Source organism: Mirounga leonina, unplaced genomic scaffold (genome assembly GCF_011800145.1).
Source record: "Mirounga leonina isolate KUSES-001 unplaced genomic scaffold, KU_Mleo_1.0 Mir_176, whole genome shotgun sequence".
Classification (NCBI taxonomy): Eukaryota; Metazoa; Chordata; class Mammalia; order Carnivora; family Phocidae; genus Mirounga; species Mirounga leonina.
In genome coordinates this window covers 40,197,157-40,212,974 of record NW_023270454.1, presented here as the reverse complement: position 1 = coordinate 40,212,974, position 15,818 = coordinate 40,197,157, and the positions used below count along the sequence as shown (strand labels likewise).

At 37.8% G+C, this 15,818-nt stretch overlaps 1 protein-coding gene across 2 annotated transcripts in view; it reads left to right on the top strand.

Moving 5' to 3' along the window:
- The window catches only part of HHIP (hedgehog interacting protein), a 95,535-nt gene extending 88,170 nt beyond the window's left edge, over positions 1 to 7,365 (top strand). The window contains exons 13-14 of one of the 2 annotated variants that reach the window (XM_035022997.1): positions 539 to 663; positions 1,495 to 7,365. In XM_035022997.1, coding sequence (XP_034878888.1) covers positions 539 to 663; positions 1,495 to 1,509 — 140 coding nt within the window. In that variant the 3' untranslated portion in view covers positions 1,510 to 7,365. Of the gene's footprint in view, positions 1 to 538; positions 813 to 1,494 lie in introns of those variants that run through there. The other variant, XM_035022996.1, reaches the window with a different exon arrangement.
- The last annotated feature ends 8,453 nt before the right edge of the window (positions 7,366 to 15,818 follow it).

Genomic DNA, 15,818 nt, shown 5'->3' with positions numbered 1-15,818 from the left:
CTCCCCAGGAGCAAAGGAAAAGAGGAATCCAAGGGAGTCCCCATGGGAGATATCCCATCGAACCTAACTTGAGAACTGACCGTGCCTTTATACGGCACTGGAGAGGCTGAAGCCGCTAGGCCTCCCTCTCAGGCCAGGCCCTTCCCACATTTTAAGGTCCTACCCTGGAAGAATGGGAACCTAGAGTTACTTGGAAGGCCCTCTGTTGGAAACAGCCTAGTGGCACATGGGTTTGAAAGAGCTGGAATCCTCAATGGAAATCGAGTCAGTTCCGGAAGGGATTGAACTTGTCTCCCATGATCTCTGCTTCCTGGAAATGTCTCCCATTCTCTACTGAGCTCTAGCCCGCACATAACCGTGGCTCTGGAAATCTTCTTTCCTTCTCGTATTTATCATCTTTTGGATCATTTTGTGACTGGCTACCTCCTCCCCCTCCCTTCCCTTACTCATCAAATATTTGTTGGCCTCGTACTCGGCACTGTTTCTGACACACAGAATTAGAGTGTGGTTTTATTGCTTTTTTTTTTTCCCCTCCCAGCAAAATGTGAGCCGGCATGTCGTCATGGAGGTGTCTGTGTTAGACCGAACAAGTGCCTCTGTAAAAAAGGATATCTCGGTCCTCAGTGTGAACAAGTGGACAGAAACATCCGCCGAGTGACCAGGGCAGGTATTCTTGATCAGATCATTGACATGACATCTTATTTGCTGGATCTAACAAGTTACATTGTATAGTTTCTGGGACTGTTTGAATATTCCTTTCCAATGGGCATTTATTTTTTATCCTGTCATTAAAAAGAAAGACTGTTATCCTACTACACACTTCCTGTGATTTCATTTTCTTTTATTAATTTAAAAATAATTTACAGAAATGTGCAGATTCTGTGTGTGTATGTTGGCACGTTTGTTCACAAAGGCACGTACACACACACACTAACAACCCCTATACGCGTGGTTGCATAACAGATGGGTTTTAAAAATATATATTTCCTTGTGTGGAGTAATTTACACAGAAATTCCATTGTAAATTGATAACGGAATGTTTATGTCACCAGAAGAGATTATTTGGCTTCCCAGGAATTTTCTGTCTGTAATAACCAAAGTCAACTTTAATGGAGTTTTGAAACATTACTGTGCAATCTGATGGATCTAATAAAAAAAAAGGCAATATTTTTATATTAAAGGATTATAATGTGAGAATGTTTCAGAACTCCCTGATGAATTTCTAAATGGGCAACTTGATATAAAATTGTAATCTTCATTTGTATCAATGTATCCAATTACAGAATGTTACCCACTTACTTTTTATTGGCAGAGAAATCTGGTTACTCTAGTTTAATCTCAAGATTGTTTTCAAGTGTTTTATAATTAAATCATAACAGCATATTCTAAAATCAATCTTCCTAAAAGGTCTGCTTTTATTATATATTGTATCTAACAATAGGCACTGGGTTTGTGTTACCTATTTATATTTTTTATTTTATTTTTATAATATAGACATCACCTAGATGAAACACCTTTGCCCTGTCCTGTAAAATACTAAAGTTACATTTTTCACCAACTTAATTGGAAAGAAGGGGAGTGAGAAAGCAAACAGTCTTTAATGTGCTGTGGATCTAATCTAGCAATGTATCCTTGTGCCAACATGTAATCATTAACGACGGATGAAAAAGCAAGAAAACAGCCAATCCTTATAAAATTCCAGCATTAAACATATGTAAAGTGCATAGCAAGACTGTCAGTGTATATGTGATTAGAATGTTGCAGATTTCACACTGAACGAACCTCACTGGAGAAGCGCTCACTCGTTTTGAACAAATCTTGGCTATGTAAGCTGTCACTTGTACAAATTTTTTAAATAATAATCCTTGCCAAATATGGGTTTTAATGTATATGTTCCTTTAGAACTCAATGAAAATCCTCTTTGGTTCATGTATGAATAAATTTCTGTAAATGTTCTGTTCAGGTTTTTAAAGAAATGCCATGTTTTAATTTAAAGCAGCAAAAAGTCTGATGGACATTTTTCTTAATGGTTTTTGAGGCCAGCTCTCCACATTTGGATCATAACAAAATTATAAGGCCTCTTTGCACTACGGAGAAAACATCTATCGTGATGTGCACACCCACTCTAGGTTGTCCTATAAACATCTGTTCTTCCAGAATCTAAACTGGGGACTAGTGTAGATTATGCAACATAGGCTGACTTTCCAAACCTGCTCCTTACCTATAGGAATATGAACCTCAATTAAAAAGAATAAAATCGTGTAACTAGTATTTCTCTATTGTTTTAAGGCGAGAGATTTTCAATTCAAGCACAGTGAGCGTTTATGTAGAAAGGTTGTTTAAGTACACTGCTCTTGTCTTCCATATATGATTACTTAAGTTTCAAGTGACCTCATGCCAAATGGAAATGGGTTGAGAAACCTTGGTTCAGTGCTTAGTGAACAATAGCCTGCATTAAAAAGTGCATGCATAATTTTGCACAATTTAGATTCAATTGACAGTCTATTCAAAGAAGTCTCAGGATTAAATGAGCATGGAGACCAAATTGCCCTCTTACCCCAGAAAAGGGGTGGTCCCTTCTAGTCACACTAACACTTCATTGGCCCGAGAGTGTGACAAATCTTGCCATGAACCTGCAGTAGCCTGCATCTGGAGGTTAATAGCAGTCTTTTGTCTCCGTTGCTTTCTCTTCATAGCCCTTTTACTGAATTCCATCACAGAAAGTTTTACAATTAAAAAAAAAAAAATGTCCTGACAACCATTTTTGTAAATGGACCTTACCATCTAATCGTCCCTTATTCAACGTGGGTGACATTAACAAAATGTGAACTTCTGGTGAGGGAGCCAGCTGTCTAAATCTGTCAAATTGTGCAGTTTTATTACACATTCTCCTGTTCATAGTTTCACTGAAAACAATAAGGACACTGCTATAGATTCAGCAAAATCTGAAAAAATCCGAGGTTTCTTCTTACACAATCTTTCCATCTCTTCCAAAAGAATCTCTCCAAAAGAAAAGGTGTTATATTGCCATTAGTCCTCCTATTTAAAAATATCTATATTAAATTGACCAGGCCCAGACTTTTTACACAGTCCTTTCCCAAGTGAAAGAGTTTCAAATGTCTTAGAAAAACATATGTACCCCAGGTGTCACTGCCTTTTCTATTGTGAGTCATTAGAATAAAAGAGCAAAACCTTCTGAAAGAGAAGATAGCAAGATCCATGGATATTAAATCCGAGCAAAGAAAGTCAAGTCTTTGGAGTCATTTCTTTCTCTTCTTGGGAGAGACGTAAAGAGCAGTGGCTAATTGATGGTTACAAATTTTAAACTCTGTGATCATTTCAAAAACAATTTTTTGACCTTTTTGTTTTCAATCAGATTTTTAAACTATGTGACTGGAGAATTATCTTAAATGCTCCATGAAAGGCGGGTAGGAATTGGTTTCAAGTATGAGCCAGGAAGAAGTGATTGTTTTGTCATGCGAATGGCAACATCTACTTGGTTCTTAACGCACACAATCCCAATAGAGAAAAATGTCCTTGGCATGAATGTAGATTTGTGAGATAAAGATAAAATAAAGAGATAGAAATATGTACGGTTATCCCTTTGTCCATTCTGGAGCTTAAGCTTTGGGTGTCAATTTAATGTGAAGGGCTGTTAAGGTAGTTATAAAGGGTTGGAGAAAAACTTTCTACCGCCGCTTTTGCCAAACTCTTGTCCTGGTTAATAGAACCTGTTTTTCTTGCCAGCTAGTTAAGGTAGCGAGAAGAAAACTGAATTGGCACATCATTAAACTGAAAAGAAGGAAAGAGTTAAAAAAAAAAAAACTGTGTGATGATAAGAAGTTCCATCCATACCTTTCCTTCTTGGAATTTTTTTTCAGTGTGACTATTGTAAAATATTTTATCACAAAGAATACTCAGAAGTCTTCTCAGATTAATGGACTGTATCATAAGGAACAGAGAAACCTACACATACCAAATACACACACAACCTAAATAGAAAACCATTCCCTTTTTCATTTATATACTTCAGAGCAGGCACCTCTTCTCTACTGATTTCTTTGAAAACGATTACATACCAATTTATTAACAACTTTAATATGTTTCTTTTGATATTGCTTTTATCTCTGAATCATAAACTGTATAACAAGCCTACCAGGCGTAAGACACGTGGTTAGATGCTGCATCTAGGGTCTTTCAAAGTACACATTAACTTAAACTTAATTATTAGTCTAACATTCTTAACTTTGAAACAGAAAACAGAAACCAAACCCAAATTTTTAAGTGGAAAAATAAGGTATACCATAGGCAGATGTAGTCGGCTGATCAATAAATTAAAGTTTCTTATGTCTCTATAGAATGTTACCTATAGTATTTATCTCTACCCCCCCCGTCGCTATCTCTCTCTCTTCTCCCACCTACCCCCAATGTACCCTTCTTCCATTTAACCTCTTCCTTCTCTTCCATTTCTGTTGGTTTTGAATAAACAGATATGTCCTCAGTACACCCATCATGAAGATGTCCTGTGGTAGGTTGTGATTGATTTTGCTCGTTACGACCTTTTCTTTATTTTCCTAAAAGATACCCTCTCCCAATGTCACATTTGCTCAGACGCTATATCATGAAGAACAGTAGACAAATATGAATATACTAGATTGATCTATTACAGTTACTGAAAGAAATAACCAAAAGCATAAATGACCACGAGCCTGGATTCTCCAGTTCGGCTTGTGTGCCATCATTCATAAACAAGAAAACATAAAGAATATCCCAGGCAAGGGCCTGAGCTAACAGCAGGAAAAGTTAGTAGCCATTTCCTATTCAGGCATGACCATCTCTATGGAGTCTATTTTGCAGAGGATTATTCCAAATCTCTTCTTTGCCCACCTCTGGGATGAGACTTGAACTTGCAGAGAAATTAGACCAAAGTTTCATGCCCAGAAAATGTACATATTTCTGTGTCTCCCATAGGAAGTTAGTGGGCCCATTATTGTGAATGCTGGCAAAACTTTTAGGAAGTTCCTCTAGAATATCCTAAAGAAACATGTTTACTATCTTACATTCTTTCTCTTCATCACACTAAGCCAAATTAGTCATGCCTCCAGTAATTAATGATGTCAAAGAAGGTGGAAACCTAAGAACAGAAGCATTTCGATATTCAAAACACTAAAAACACGACCATAAGACCTGCCAAACACTAATCCTAGCGAACTTCAACACTTCTTTCTCTTAAATGTCTTCTCCTAAGTTTTGGAAATTGTTTGAAAGCTGTTTAGGAGAGCAAGCTGTATTCAAGAGAGCCTGAGTGTTGCCTTGCCATGTTCTTCTCAATCAGAGCGGCACTTTCCCTAGCTGCTAGGAAGAGGTGCATTCCTCTATCGCATCAGCACTTTTCTTAAAATCTCCAATTACATATGAGCCCAAGAGACACCCATCACTTACCTTGCATTCTTTTGTAAAGGTCGTATATAAGTGGGTTGAAAAAATAAAAAATAAATAATGGATTCCTCATATCAACATAAAGCCTTAAGCCTAAAACTTGTTATCGCTTTTTTTTTTCTTGCCAGACTACATATTGACTTACCAAAAAAAAAAAAGGTATCAATTCAACATGAATTCTAAAGTTATATCTCATTGTATATCTCAAAGTCAGACATCAAGTTTCAGTCGGGACATTTTTTTGCATTGATTATATATTACTTAAAATCAAAATACATGTACAAATATGCATGCAAATTAACAAATGTTTGGGGAGTTATCTCAATTGACTATAACATTTTAAGTTAAAAAACACATTTTAGCACATAGGATAGAAAAAACAGAACATTAACAGTGATGGGAAATTCATAAAGGATAAATTTAAAATAAGCTTTGTCTTCACAGAAGCTAATTCCTGTACATTTCCTTTTGCACTAAAAAACAGCTAGCCAGTACTTTCCATTCACATGAATAATTTGTTGTCAGGTTTGGCGTAGCCTCTGCCCAAAATATATGTTGGATATTTATTTACCTCATTCTTAAAATCTGAGACATGCTTTTCCTAGAATAAATGAAGATTTCATGCATAGTAGAATCTAATATTATTAATACATCAATATATTCTTTTCATTATACTATTGAGAAATTGAATTGACAACCTTATGGAAAGTCAAGTATTTTCCATCTCTCATATTCGCAGGACATTTTTAGACCAAGAACCACGTAGTAGCAAGGTAAATGACACAAAGGTACTATGGAATTTGGGGGGTGGGCTTGATTCCCTAGGCCATGTTAAAGAAGACTATTAATTTGAAAGAAACCCATCTAATTCAAATGAAAGAATTATCAAATCATCATCATCGATAAGCATAAAAGATATCTGAAAAGAAACCCCTGTGTCTTTCCTGATTTTATCTATGATTAACTTTGTCCACTTTTAAACAATAGTTAACTTTATCATTCTTTCAACATGTGTTAGTTTTCCTAGCTGTTCATTTTCCTCTAAGTTGTGGACAAATGGGACAATTTGTCCATAACCTTATTCACAAAAGATACCAGAACAAATCCTTGCTTGAACTTCTGTCAAGAGGTGGAAAGCTGTGGGAGCAAGTAGCGAAAGCAGGTACATGTTGGAGGGAGCAGAGTTAATACAGGTACTAGTTGGGATTCCTATAAACGTGCTTCTGAAGAGTAATATGCAAAGCCATTGGCTCAGATAATCCCTCTAAATTTGACTTAATCTGATTTATTTAACCCAGTTGTTATAACATGCGGTTCTCTTTGATCAAGCCTCTATTATTCAGCTATCCTTCCATCCATTAATTCCACAAATATTTATTGAAGTGCCTAGCATGATTATGTGCTATAGAAAAGGCAAGGACGTTTACTATGGGGGACTGTGAGCCCAGTGGGTATGATGAACATGTTTGAAGCAAAAGACAATAATCACACCCAACCAGCTCCAATTCAGCTCAACTTTAGAACCCAGCAATAATAGTACAGATGGCCTAAAGTACATCTGTGTGTATCTGTATGTATGCACACACCCATGTATATATATTTATCTATCTGTACAAACACTACATATGTATACACACTATCTATGTAATATATAATATATGTATAATGCATATAAATTCTAACAAGTGTATTTGTGTTATCTTTAAAATAGAACGATTGTATCTTGAAGTGGTAAATGCAGAGAATTGGTTTTTATTGTTGATCTGTGGATTTAATGATTTTTAGGTGAAAAGGATGTTTAAGTGTACAATTTCTTTTCTTAATTTAATATATTTATGTAAATGCATGCCTGAAATTTGGTTAGATTGGCTGTGTTTTGTGTCCTTTAACATGATCAAATGTATTAAACTTTATCTTATGACCTGATATACATGTGCTATTCTAAAATTCTTTTTTATTTTAGTATTTAAAAGTTTTTCCTAAATATTCATACTGATGATATAAGCGCTTATCTTTAAATATTCTATACCCAAACTACTTCTTCAAAATATTCTTGCCTTTTGCCATTTTTCATGTTCTAATTTTAAAACTTTATTCCCCAAAGTATATGTCAATGTTAAGGATCAGTTATTGCATATATATATATATATATATATATATATGAATAGCCATAGAATGTTATGCTGATTTAAATGTATTCTACTTTGTAAATGACTTAAATCTGATCCTTTTAAGCCAGTTAGAATCACTAAGGGAACATGTACAAGAGCTGTTGAGAGTGTTGAGTGCCCACATTGAAGCGAAGAAGCACATAGAAGGGGCGAGACATGAGAAAAGGTGATTGCAGATACCCCCAGAACTTTGTTGACCTGGCCATGTTGCTTTCAGTGGACCTCAGCAAGATTTAGATATGGTCAAATATGCTATTTTGAACATAAATTTTAAATCTGCCAATATTCTTTAGAAGAGCAAAATGATTTCATCTGGGTCTCCTTTCTTCCTGAATAAATACATCTCTTTGACTCTCTGAGAGGAAAAGCTGCTTCTCCCTAAGACATGATTATTTCTAAGAGAATAAAAAGTGTTATAAGGTGCTTATTCATAAACAGTCCCTGAGATCAGATTAGTTTCTCAAAGTTTTAAGTTAGGCAAAAATCACCCCATGAAAAGTATCCTTTAGTTCATTCCACAGTGGCCTGGGAGAACCCAGAGTTCTGGCTTCCTCAGGCACTGCCCTTCTGCTTTATGAAGGATGTGTCCCCACAGCTTAGCTCCTAATCACCCTGGGTTTCCTGTGCATGGCTGGTCTTCCCCACCAGATTATAAATCTCCTGAGGATATCTTCTACTTTCATAATCCCTGACAACCCTAGAGCAGCTCCTGCATAATTGCCATAAGGAAAATAATCATACGTAGGTAACAGCCTAGAGACTCGAGTGTTTCTTGCAATCTCTCTGGGTTCCCTCCCTCTCCCTTGATTGGCTTCTGAACTCTGCCATCATCAGTGTAATCAATTCCCCTGCATTAAATGCCCTTTGTTGTGGACACTTGAAATGGTTTCTGTTTTCCTTTTTTAGAACCTGATACATGTATTCACAAGAGTGCTTCAGACACAGATGAGGAGAGATAACAGTGGAATTACACAGGGACATGATGAGATCTCCTGTAGGAGAACACACTCGGAAATCATTGCCTTGAATCCCAACGTGATCACAGGAAGATGTAATCAGAGACATCCTACCTCCAAACCTGATACAAACCCTTAAATTATTTAGGCAGCTACAGATGGAAAATGCCATTACTCTCACAGTTGTCATTAAGAATTTTCATACCTCCCATATGTACTATGAGCTTCTTAAAAAAAAAAAATAGGCAAGACAAAACAAAACAAAAAACTAATCAGCTTTGAGTTTTGTCTAGGAGTCTGATAGCTAATGTAAGAGATAGTTCTTTGAACTTGCTTCTTTGCACTTTTTTTTTTTTCAGATTTTTTTTTAGACTAATGTACTAGTTCCAAAGGAAGTGCAACTTAAAATAGCAGCTACACTTAAGTATCTCATTAGAAAAAAATTCAGTTTTTCATATTTGGAGTCCCAAACAGGTCCCTCTGGAGATTAAATCCTACCATCATTCAAAGAAATGAGAAGATAAAAAGAAGAAAAACAACTTGGATAAAATATTTCTTCTGCATTTCCATCATTTGATTTATGTTTGATTTCTATACAATATTTTCGATGCTTAAAACAAACAGAATTTAAAAGAGGAGAAAAGGGGGCAGGAAGAGGGAAGTTAGAAGCCTGGGTAGCTGCTGACTATGAAACTCATTCTTCTTGGGAACATGCCCACGTCAGAAACTACTCAAGCTCACTCTTGTAATTTAATAAGATGTTGTCAGATCCTTTTGACATATTTATAGCGTTATAATTAAAACTACTTGATGCAAAATCCATGTGCTTGATGTAAAGCAATTTATATTATCATAGACGCTGTGTTCTATGATCTACAGCTACTAAAATCCATGCATGCCAGGTGGATTGGCAGCAACCCTGAGCTAGGGCTGTGAGATGTGGATCTGGGCTTGTGTCTCTAATTAGCCAGGTGACACATAAGTTTCTTGCTGCACTGGGACTCAGTTTCTTTATATATAAAATGAGAGACTTAAGTTCCATCCGGCTTTAACAGGTATTGCTACTAGATACTACTAATCCCAGGATTCATGTGGATGGCAGATCTGAAATTGGTAAATCTTAGAAGTCTGTTAACTACCCCATTTCATTAATTTGTGGTGGCTAAATAATTAGAAAAGACGCTCCTAGTCATTTTTCTCTAGTCTCCCAGCCTCTTCTCCTCCTACCTTCTGTGGTTCTTTGTTGTTTTCTCTGATGTGTTCTTGGAATCAATGTTCTTGGTTCATTTTTGAGTCCTTTCATGTTTCCTACAGCTTTCACTCTAAATTTCTAAACACACTATCTAATCTCTGGCCATCATTTGCTTTGTGCTCAAGAAATACACTGTTATAGGGAGGCTACCATTCCCTCTGGGGTCCTTAATGTCTAGTTTTGCTGTCAGAATCTGTCAGAGATATTATTCTCTCTTCTGTGAACTGGATTCTCAAAAAGACTGCTGTAGGCTCCCTACCTACCAGATAGATACCATATTCTAAGCAGATGCAGGGCGTAGATGCCTAATAGACATCATCTAAAAAGCGGACAATTCATGATACAGAAAGGTCAGCCTTAAAAATAAAATAGCCAGTTACTTAACCAGCAAAAATGAGTTTATTTGAGAATAGCAGAGGAATTACAATTTGGGACAGGCAAAATATGGTGAACCATAGACAAGTCCAAAGAACAGAGGAGAAGGGCTTGCTTTTATAGGAGAAGGGCGTAGGGAGGGATTGTTTTGAACGAAAGTTATGTGAGAGTTCTAAACCATGACTGTAAGACGTGAAAGTAGCCAGCTGAATAAACCAAAGAATCCTGGAGAGCTGGGTGAAATCTGTTGTGATCAGTGCCCTTGTTCCCTGATCTTGTATAATTGAGTTTCTACCTCTACTGGCATTTATTCAGATACAATAGGTGGCATTAGCTATTGCACAAATGCCTCGTTCTTTAGCAAGTAGGTAACCAGGGGCTATGAGATTGTCCAAAACCACCTTAGCCAGTGAGTAAAGCGATCGTTGTTGGACTGCTACTGCTTTGGTCGTGAAATCGACTGGCTCTCTTAATGTTGGCGAGAGATTTCTAATCATATATGTTCACTGGCACTTACTCTGACCCAAGGAAGAAAGGCTGTCCCAACTGAGGCAAACCCAGGGTCATGTGTGACTCCTGGAAGTTCCTGTTTAAGACGGCCATGGAGGCTTAATGGGGTGGACCAATGGGAGGGCCAATGGGAGGGTTCTGAGTTGTTATGGATATTAACAGGGACAGTTAAATGTCCTAATAAACATTGACCTCCAATTCACCGGCTATCTAAACATTCATATGCCCATGAAAATGCCATCCACCACAGACAAAAATGAAGCCAGGTGGAGCACAGAGGATCCAGCTAAGGTCTGGTCATTGAAAGATCCATTAGCTGAAATGTCCTGATTGACCTTTAAGCAAGGGGCCAGAGGAATTGGGACAACATTCTGTGAGGTACCATCCACTCCTAAAGTGGCCTTTTTTTTTTTTTTTAAGATTTTATTTATTTATTTGACAGAGAGAGACACAGCGAGAGAGGGAACACAAGCAGGGGGAGTGGGAGAGGGAGAAGCAGGCTCCCCCCTGAGCAGGGAGCCCGATGCGGGGCTCGATCCCAGGACCCTGGGATCATGACCTGAGCCGAAGGCAGACACTTAACGACTGAGCCACCCAGGCGCCCCTCCTAAAGTGGTCTTTTTAAAAAGCCTTGCAAAGAGGAGTTAGCCCTTTGCATTTCCCTTGGTGCGGTGGGACAGATCATATTTAAATAAGGAAAAGAACATGGGGAACCAAATATCATACAATTTTCAGAAGTGGAGGTGTTCAGTTGAGCTAGTATAGTAATGACTGGGGAGAGGTTGAAACAAGGTATGGGAACACCTAGCTGTAATGTCCTAAGCCAATAGTTAACAGTCACAGTCTTGCAGGTATAATTGACAGCGACAAGGGGGATTAAAGAGAGATTGTTACAGGTAAGGCCAAGAGGACTCTGATATCATGCACAGATTGGAGTCACTGGTGACAGATCCAGCAGTCAGAAAGTATCCCTCTCCCCCTCTTTTTTTCTTCTCTCTCTTTTTTTTAAGCAGGCTCCATATCCAGCATGGAGCCCAACGCGGGGCTTGAACTCACAACCCTGAGATCAAGACCTGAGCTGAGATCAAGAGTCAGACACCCAATTGACTGAGCCACCCAGGTGCCCCAAGGTTTTCCCCTTTTGCAATAGATTGGGAAAGGTGAATAAAAGCATGGCTTAAAGAAAGAGAAAATAAGGTAAGAAGCAATGGCAAGGAAAATGTATACAGGTCTGAAGAAAAAAAAAAAAAAAAGAAGCTAACTTAAAAAAAAAAAAGGTATACAAATCCGGTCCAGTCACCTTGGGAAAGCTGTCTGCCTCAGCTGTCATCTGCTTCAATTCCTGGTAAGGTCCCTTTCAGCGAGGTTGGAGGGAGTCTTTCTGAAGGTGTCTTTTCCAGTGATGAAATCTTCAGGCTGTAGATTATGACATCTGATGTTTTTGTCTCCTGGGAGTGCACTTTGGAAAGATTGCTCTACTGAAATATTTTTTCTTTTTTTTTTTTTTTAAGATTTTATTTATTTATTTGACAGAGAGAGAAACAGCGAGAGCAGGAACACAAGCAGGGGGAGTGGGAGAGGGAGAAGCAGGCTTCCCAGGGAGCAGGGAGCCCGATGTGGGACTCGATCCCGGGACCCCGGGATCATGACCTGAGCCAAGGCAGACGCTTAATGACTGAGCCACCCAGGCACCCCAAATATGGTTATTTTCAACAGAAGCAATTGACCTTTTCAATATGGAAACTATTCCTTTTTATCAGTTGTGGATTAAAGTAAGCAGGGTCCATTGAGCATCCTGTAATTATCTCAAAAGAGGAGAGTATAGGGGTTCCAAAAGAAGTAGATCTGAGACTCAGAAGAACCAGTGGTGGTGCTTTTAGCCAGGGTATTTGAAGAGTTTCTACCAATTTGTTAATGATGTCTTTTTTTTTTTTTATTTTTTTATTGTTATGTTAATCCCCATACATTATTACATCATTAGTTTTAGATGAAGTGTTCCATGATTCATTGTTTGTGCATAACACCCAGTGCTCCATGCGGAACTTGCCCTCCTCAATACCCATCACCAGGCTAACCCACCCCCCCACCCCCCTCCCCTCTAGAACCCTCAGTTTGTTTTTCATAGGAGTCCATCGTCTCTCATGGTTCATCTTAATCATGCCATTAGCACATTCCATTAGTCCTGAAGGTTGAAGGTGGTAAGCACAGTGAAAATGCTATACAACTGGCCAAACAGCACAAACTTGCCAAAGTACCTGACCTGTAAAGTGGGTTCCCCAGTCACTGTGAAGTTCAAAAGCTGGGGGATGGTTCTCCACATGGGAATGATCCTTTCTAGTAGAATTTTTAGCCTAGAAGAAGGCAGTGGCCTGTCTACGAGAACAGGTTCTTACATCAAACTTATGCAAATAGCTGTATTACCATGAAAATAAGAGTACTCATTGAGTTTCTGAATTCTTGGGGTATCAGACAGGGAGAAAAAGTCACTGTTTCATATAGGCTCACAAAGATATATTTTACCAAATTGCTGTAAATCACAGATAGTTTGAGAAAATTTCCTTAAATTCAGTTCAGTGGTGTGAAGTTACCAGAGACCTGCATTCTAAAGAACTTGTCAAAGTCCTTTCTATGAATTTCTCTGAAGATGAAACACATTTGGTTTTTTTTGTTGTTTTTTTTTTAAAGATGTATTTTATTTTCAAGAGTGTGTGAGGGGAGGGGCAGAAGGAGAGAATCCTTAAGCAGACTCCCCACTGAGCTCAGAGCTGGACCTGGGGCTCAATCCCACAACCCATGAGATCATGACCTGAGTGGAAACCGAGAATCGGACACTCAACCAACTGAGCCACCCAGACAGTTCTTTTTTTAATTGAAGTATAATTAACATACAGTGCTATAGTAGTTTCAGGTGTACAGTATAGTGATCCAACAATTCTGTGCATTACTCACTGCTCATCACAGGAAGTATGCTCTTCATCCCCTTCACCTGTTTCACCCATCTCCCCACTCCCCCTTCCTCTCTGGCAACCACCAGTTTTTTTTCTGTATTTAAGAATCTGAGTGGGTTTTTATTTGTTTGCTCTTTTAATAGAGAAAACTCAGCTTTTCTAAGTAATCAATGACCTGATAAAAACAAAACACAGAATCTCTGCTAGACAAATTACATTAAAGGTAAACAAACTTTGTTTACAGTTTCTTAAGAGTGGACCAATAATCCAGAAAATGTTGTCCTTTTAACAGAGAGAAATTCTAATTTTGCATGAGTGCATTTTGATATTAAAACTGATTTTTAAATAAATTCATTTTAATCTTAGCCAGCTTGACCACACATTAAAATTCTTTTTCAAAGATTTCTTTTCCACAAACTTTCTACAACTTACTGTTCTCTTACCGACAATGCATACCGTTCTTCCCTTGCCTCCTCCTCCTCACACACAGTCATTTTTTCCCTCCTTATTGTTCCTACTAATTGATTTCTACATATATTAATTAGAATTCTTAGCCCTTAAAATCTTTAATTCCTAGTGAAAAACTAAGAAGTAAGCAATTGTGGACCGACAGATGTATAAATACATTTTATGCTATCTAGAAGCATATGCCCCTTTGAATAGTACAATCTTTCAATGTGGCACGAGACGTGGTTACTCACAGTCCTGAATTTATCTTTTGTCTCTCTGAAATAGGAAGCCAAAAGTAGATAAACCTCTGTTCAATGATTACTGTTTTAGTGTTTTATCTTCCTTCGAAAATGATCCAGATATTTAATGAAATTCCCATGTTTAACTTAGCAAAACCTGACAGTTTCAAGTTACCAAAAAGATTTGTGGAAGCTGCTTTTCTAAGTACACATACCATAAAACATAATTATGGCATCTAAAAACTCTTATCCCATTTTTATCTATCTTAATCATTTGTTCCCAACCACTATGTTTACATTACTCACAAAAACTTTATGAGACACTAAGCAAAGTTAGTCATCATCCCAAGTGGATTTTCTTGCTAACAAGTTTTATAACAGAGAGAACATGAATTTATTTCACTAATAAACCCAGGTGGAATCAGTTATTTATCGGCATTGTATTTAATGCTGATAACTCTGAAGGCATGCCTATTTTTATTAAACTGACAACTTAAGGAACTTTTATTTATCAAAGATTATCTCAGATCATGTGACCTTGAAAAAGATTTGGATTTGTTTACTTCATTTACATAAGCACTTATTTTTCTCTAAGCCAATTAAATAGAGCTCTTTACAAATTAATTTTGCCAATATGATCCACAGCTAGAACAATTTCACACACCTGTAACATACATAACATACAAATAGGCACAGAGCTCTTATACCTTTTGTTTAAAAAATTTTAGCCATGTCTCAGGTACATTGGATTTGGGCTCACCTCAATGGCCTCACTTTCACTTGATTACGTCTGTAAAGACCTTATCTCCAAACAAGGACACATTCTGAGGTACTGAGGGTTAGAAGGCCAACAGATGGATTTTGTGAGGGAGACACAGTTCACCCCATAACACCATGTTCCAGAAATGGCATCACACTTCCCGAGGTCTTGGTTTCATTGTCTTAAAGTGGTGCTTCTCAAACTTCAGTGTGCCTCCAATCACTTGGGGACTTCGCTACAGTACAGATTCTGATTCAGTAGGTCTAGGGTGGGGCCCAAGATTCTAGATCTCTAACAAATTCCCAGGTAATGCTAAAGCTACCGATACACAGGCCACACTTTGAAGAGCAAGGATCTAAAGCATGGTTTATAGGCTGTTTTAACTACAAGGACAGAATAGTATTACTGTCCTTGATGGAAACATGGCTCTGCCTCCAAAAGGGAAAGAAGCAAATGTCCTATATCTTAATTCCAGGCTTGTGCTTAATTGAGTAGAATGTACACAAGAGCTCAGAGTACATATCTGCACATGGCAGTCAGTCTTCCTCAAGAAGCGAAGCTGGGGCTGCCTGCTGTTGTTACCACAGCTGTTGTTTTCATTTTCAGCAATAGCATCATAATCACACAGGAAAGTACAATATTTTCACATACACTGGAATTCATCTATCTGTTCCAAATCAACGTAAACTGGCTTGCTAAGGCTCTGTGTTCCATAAAT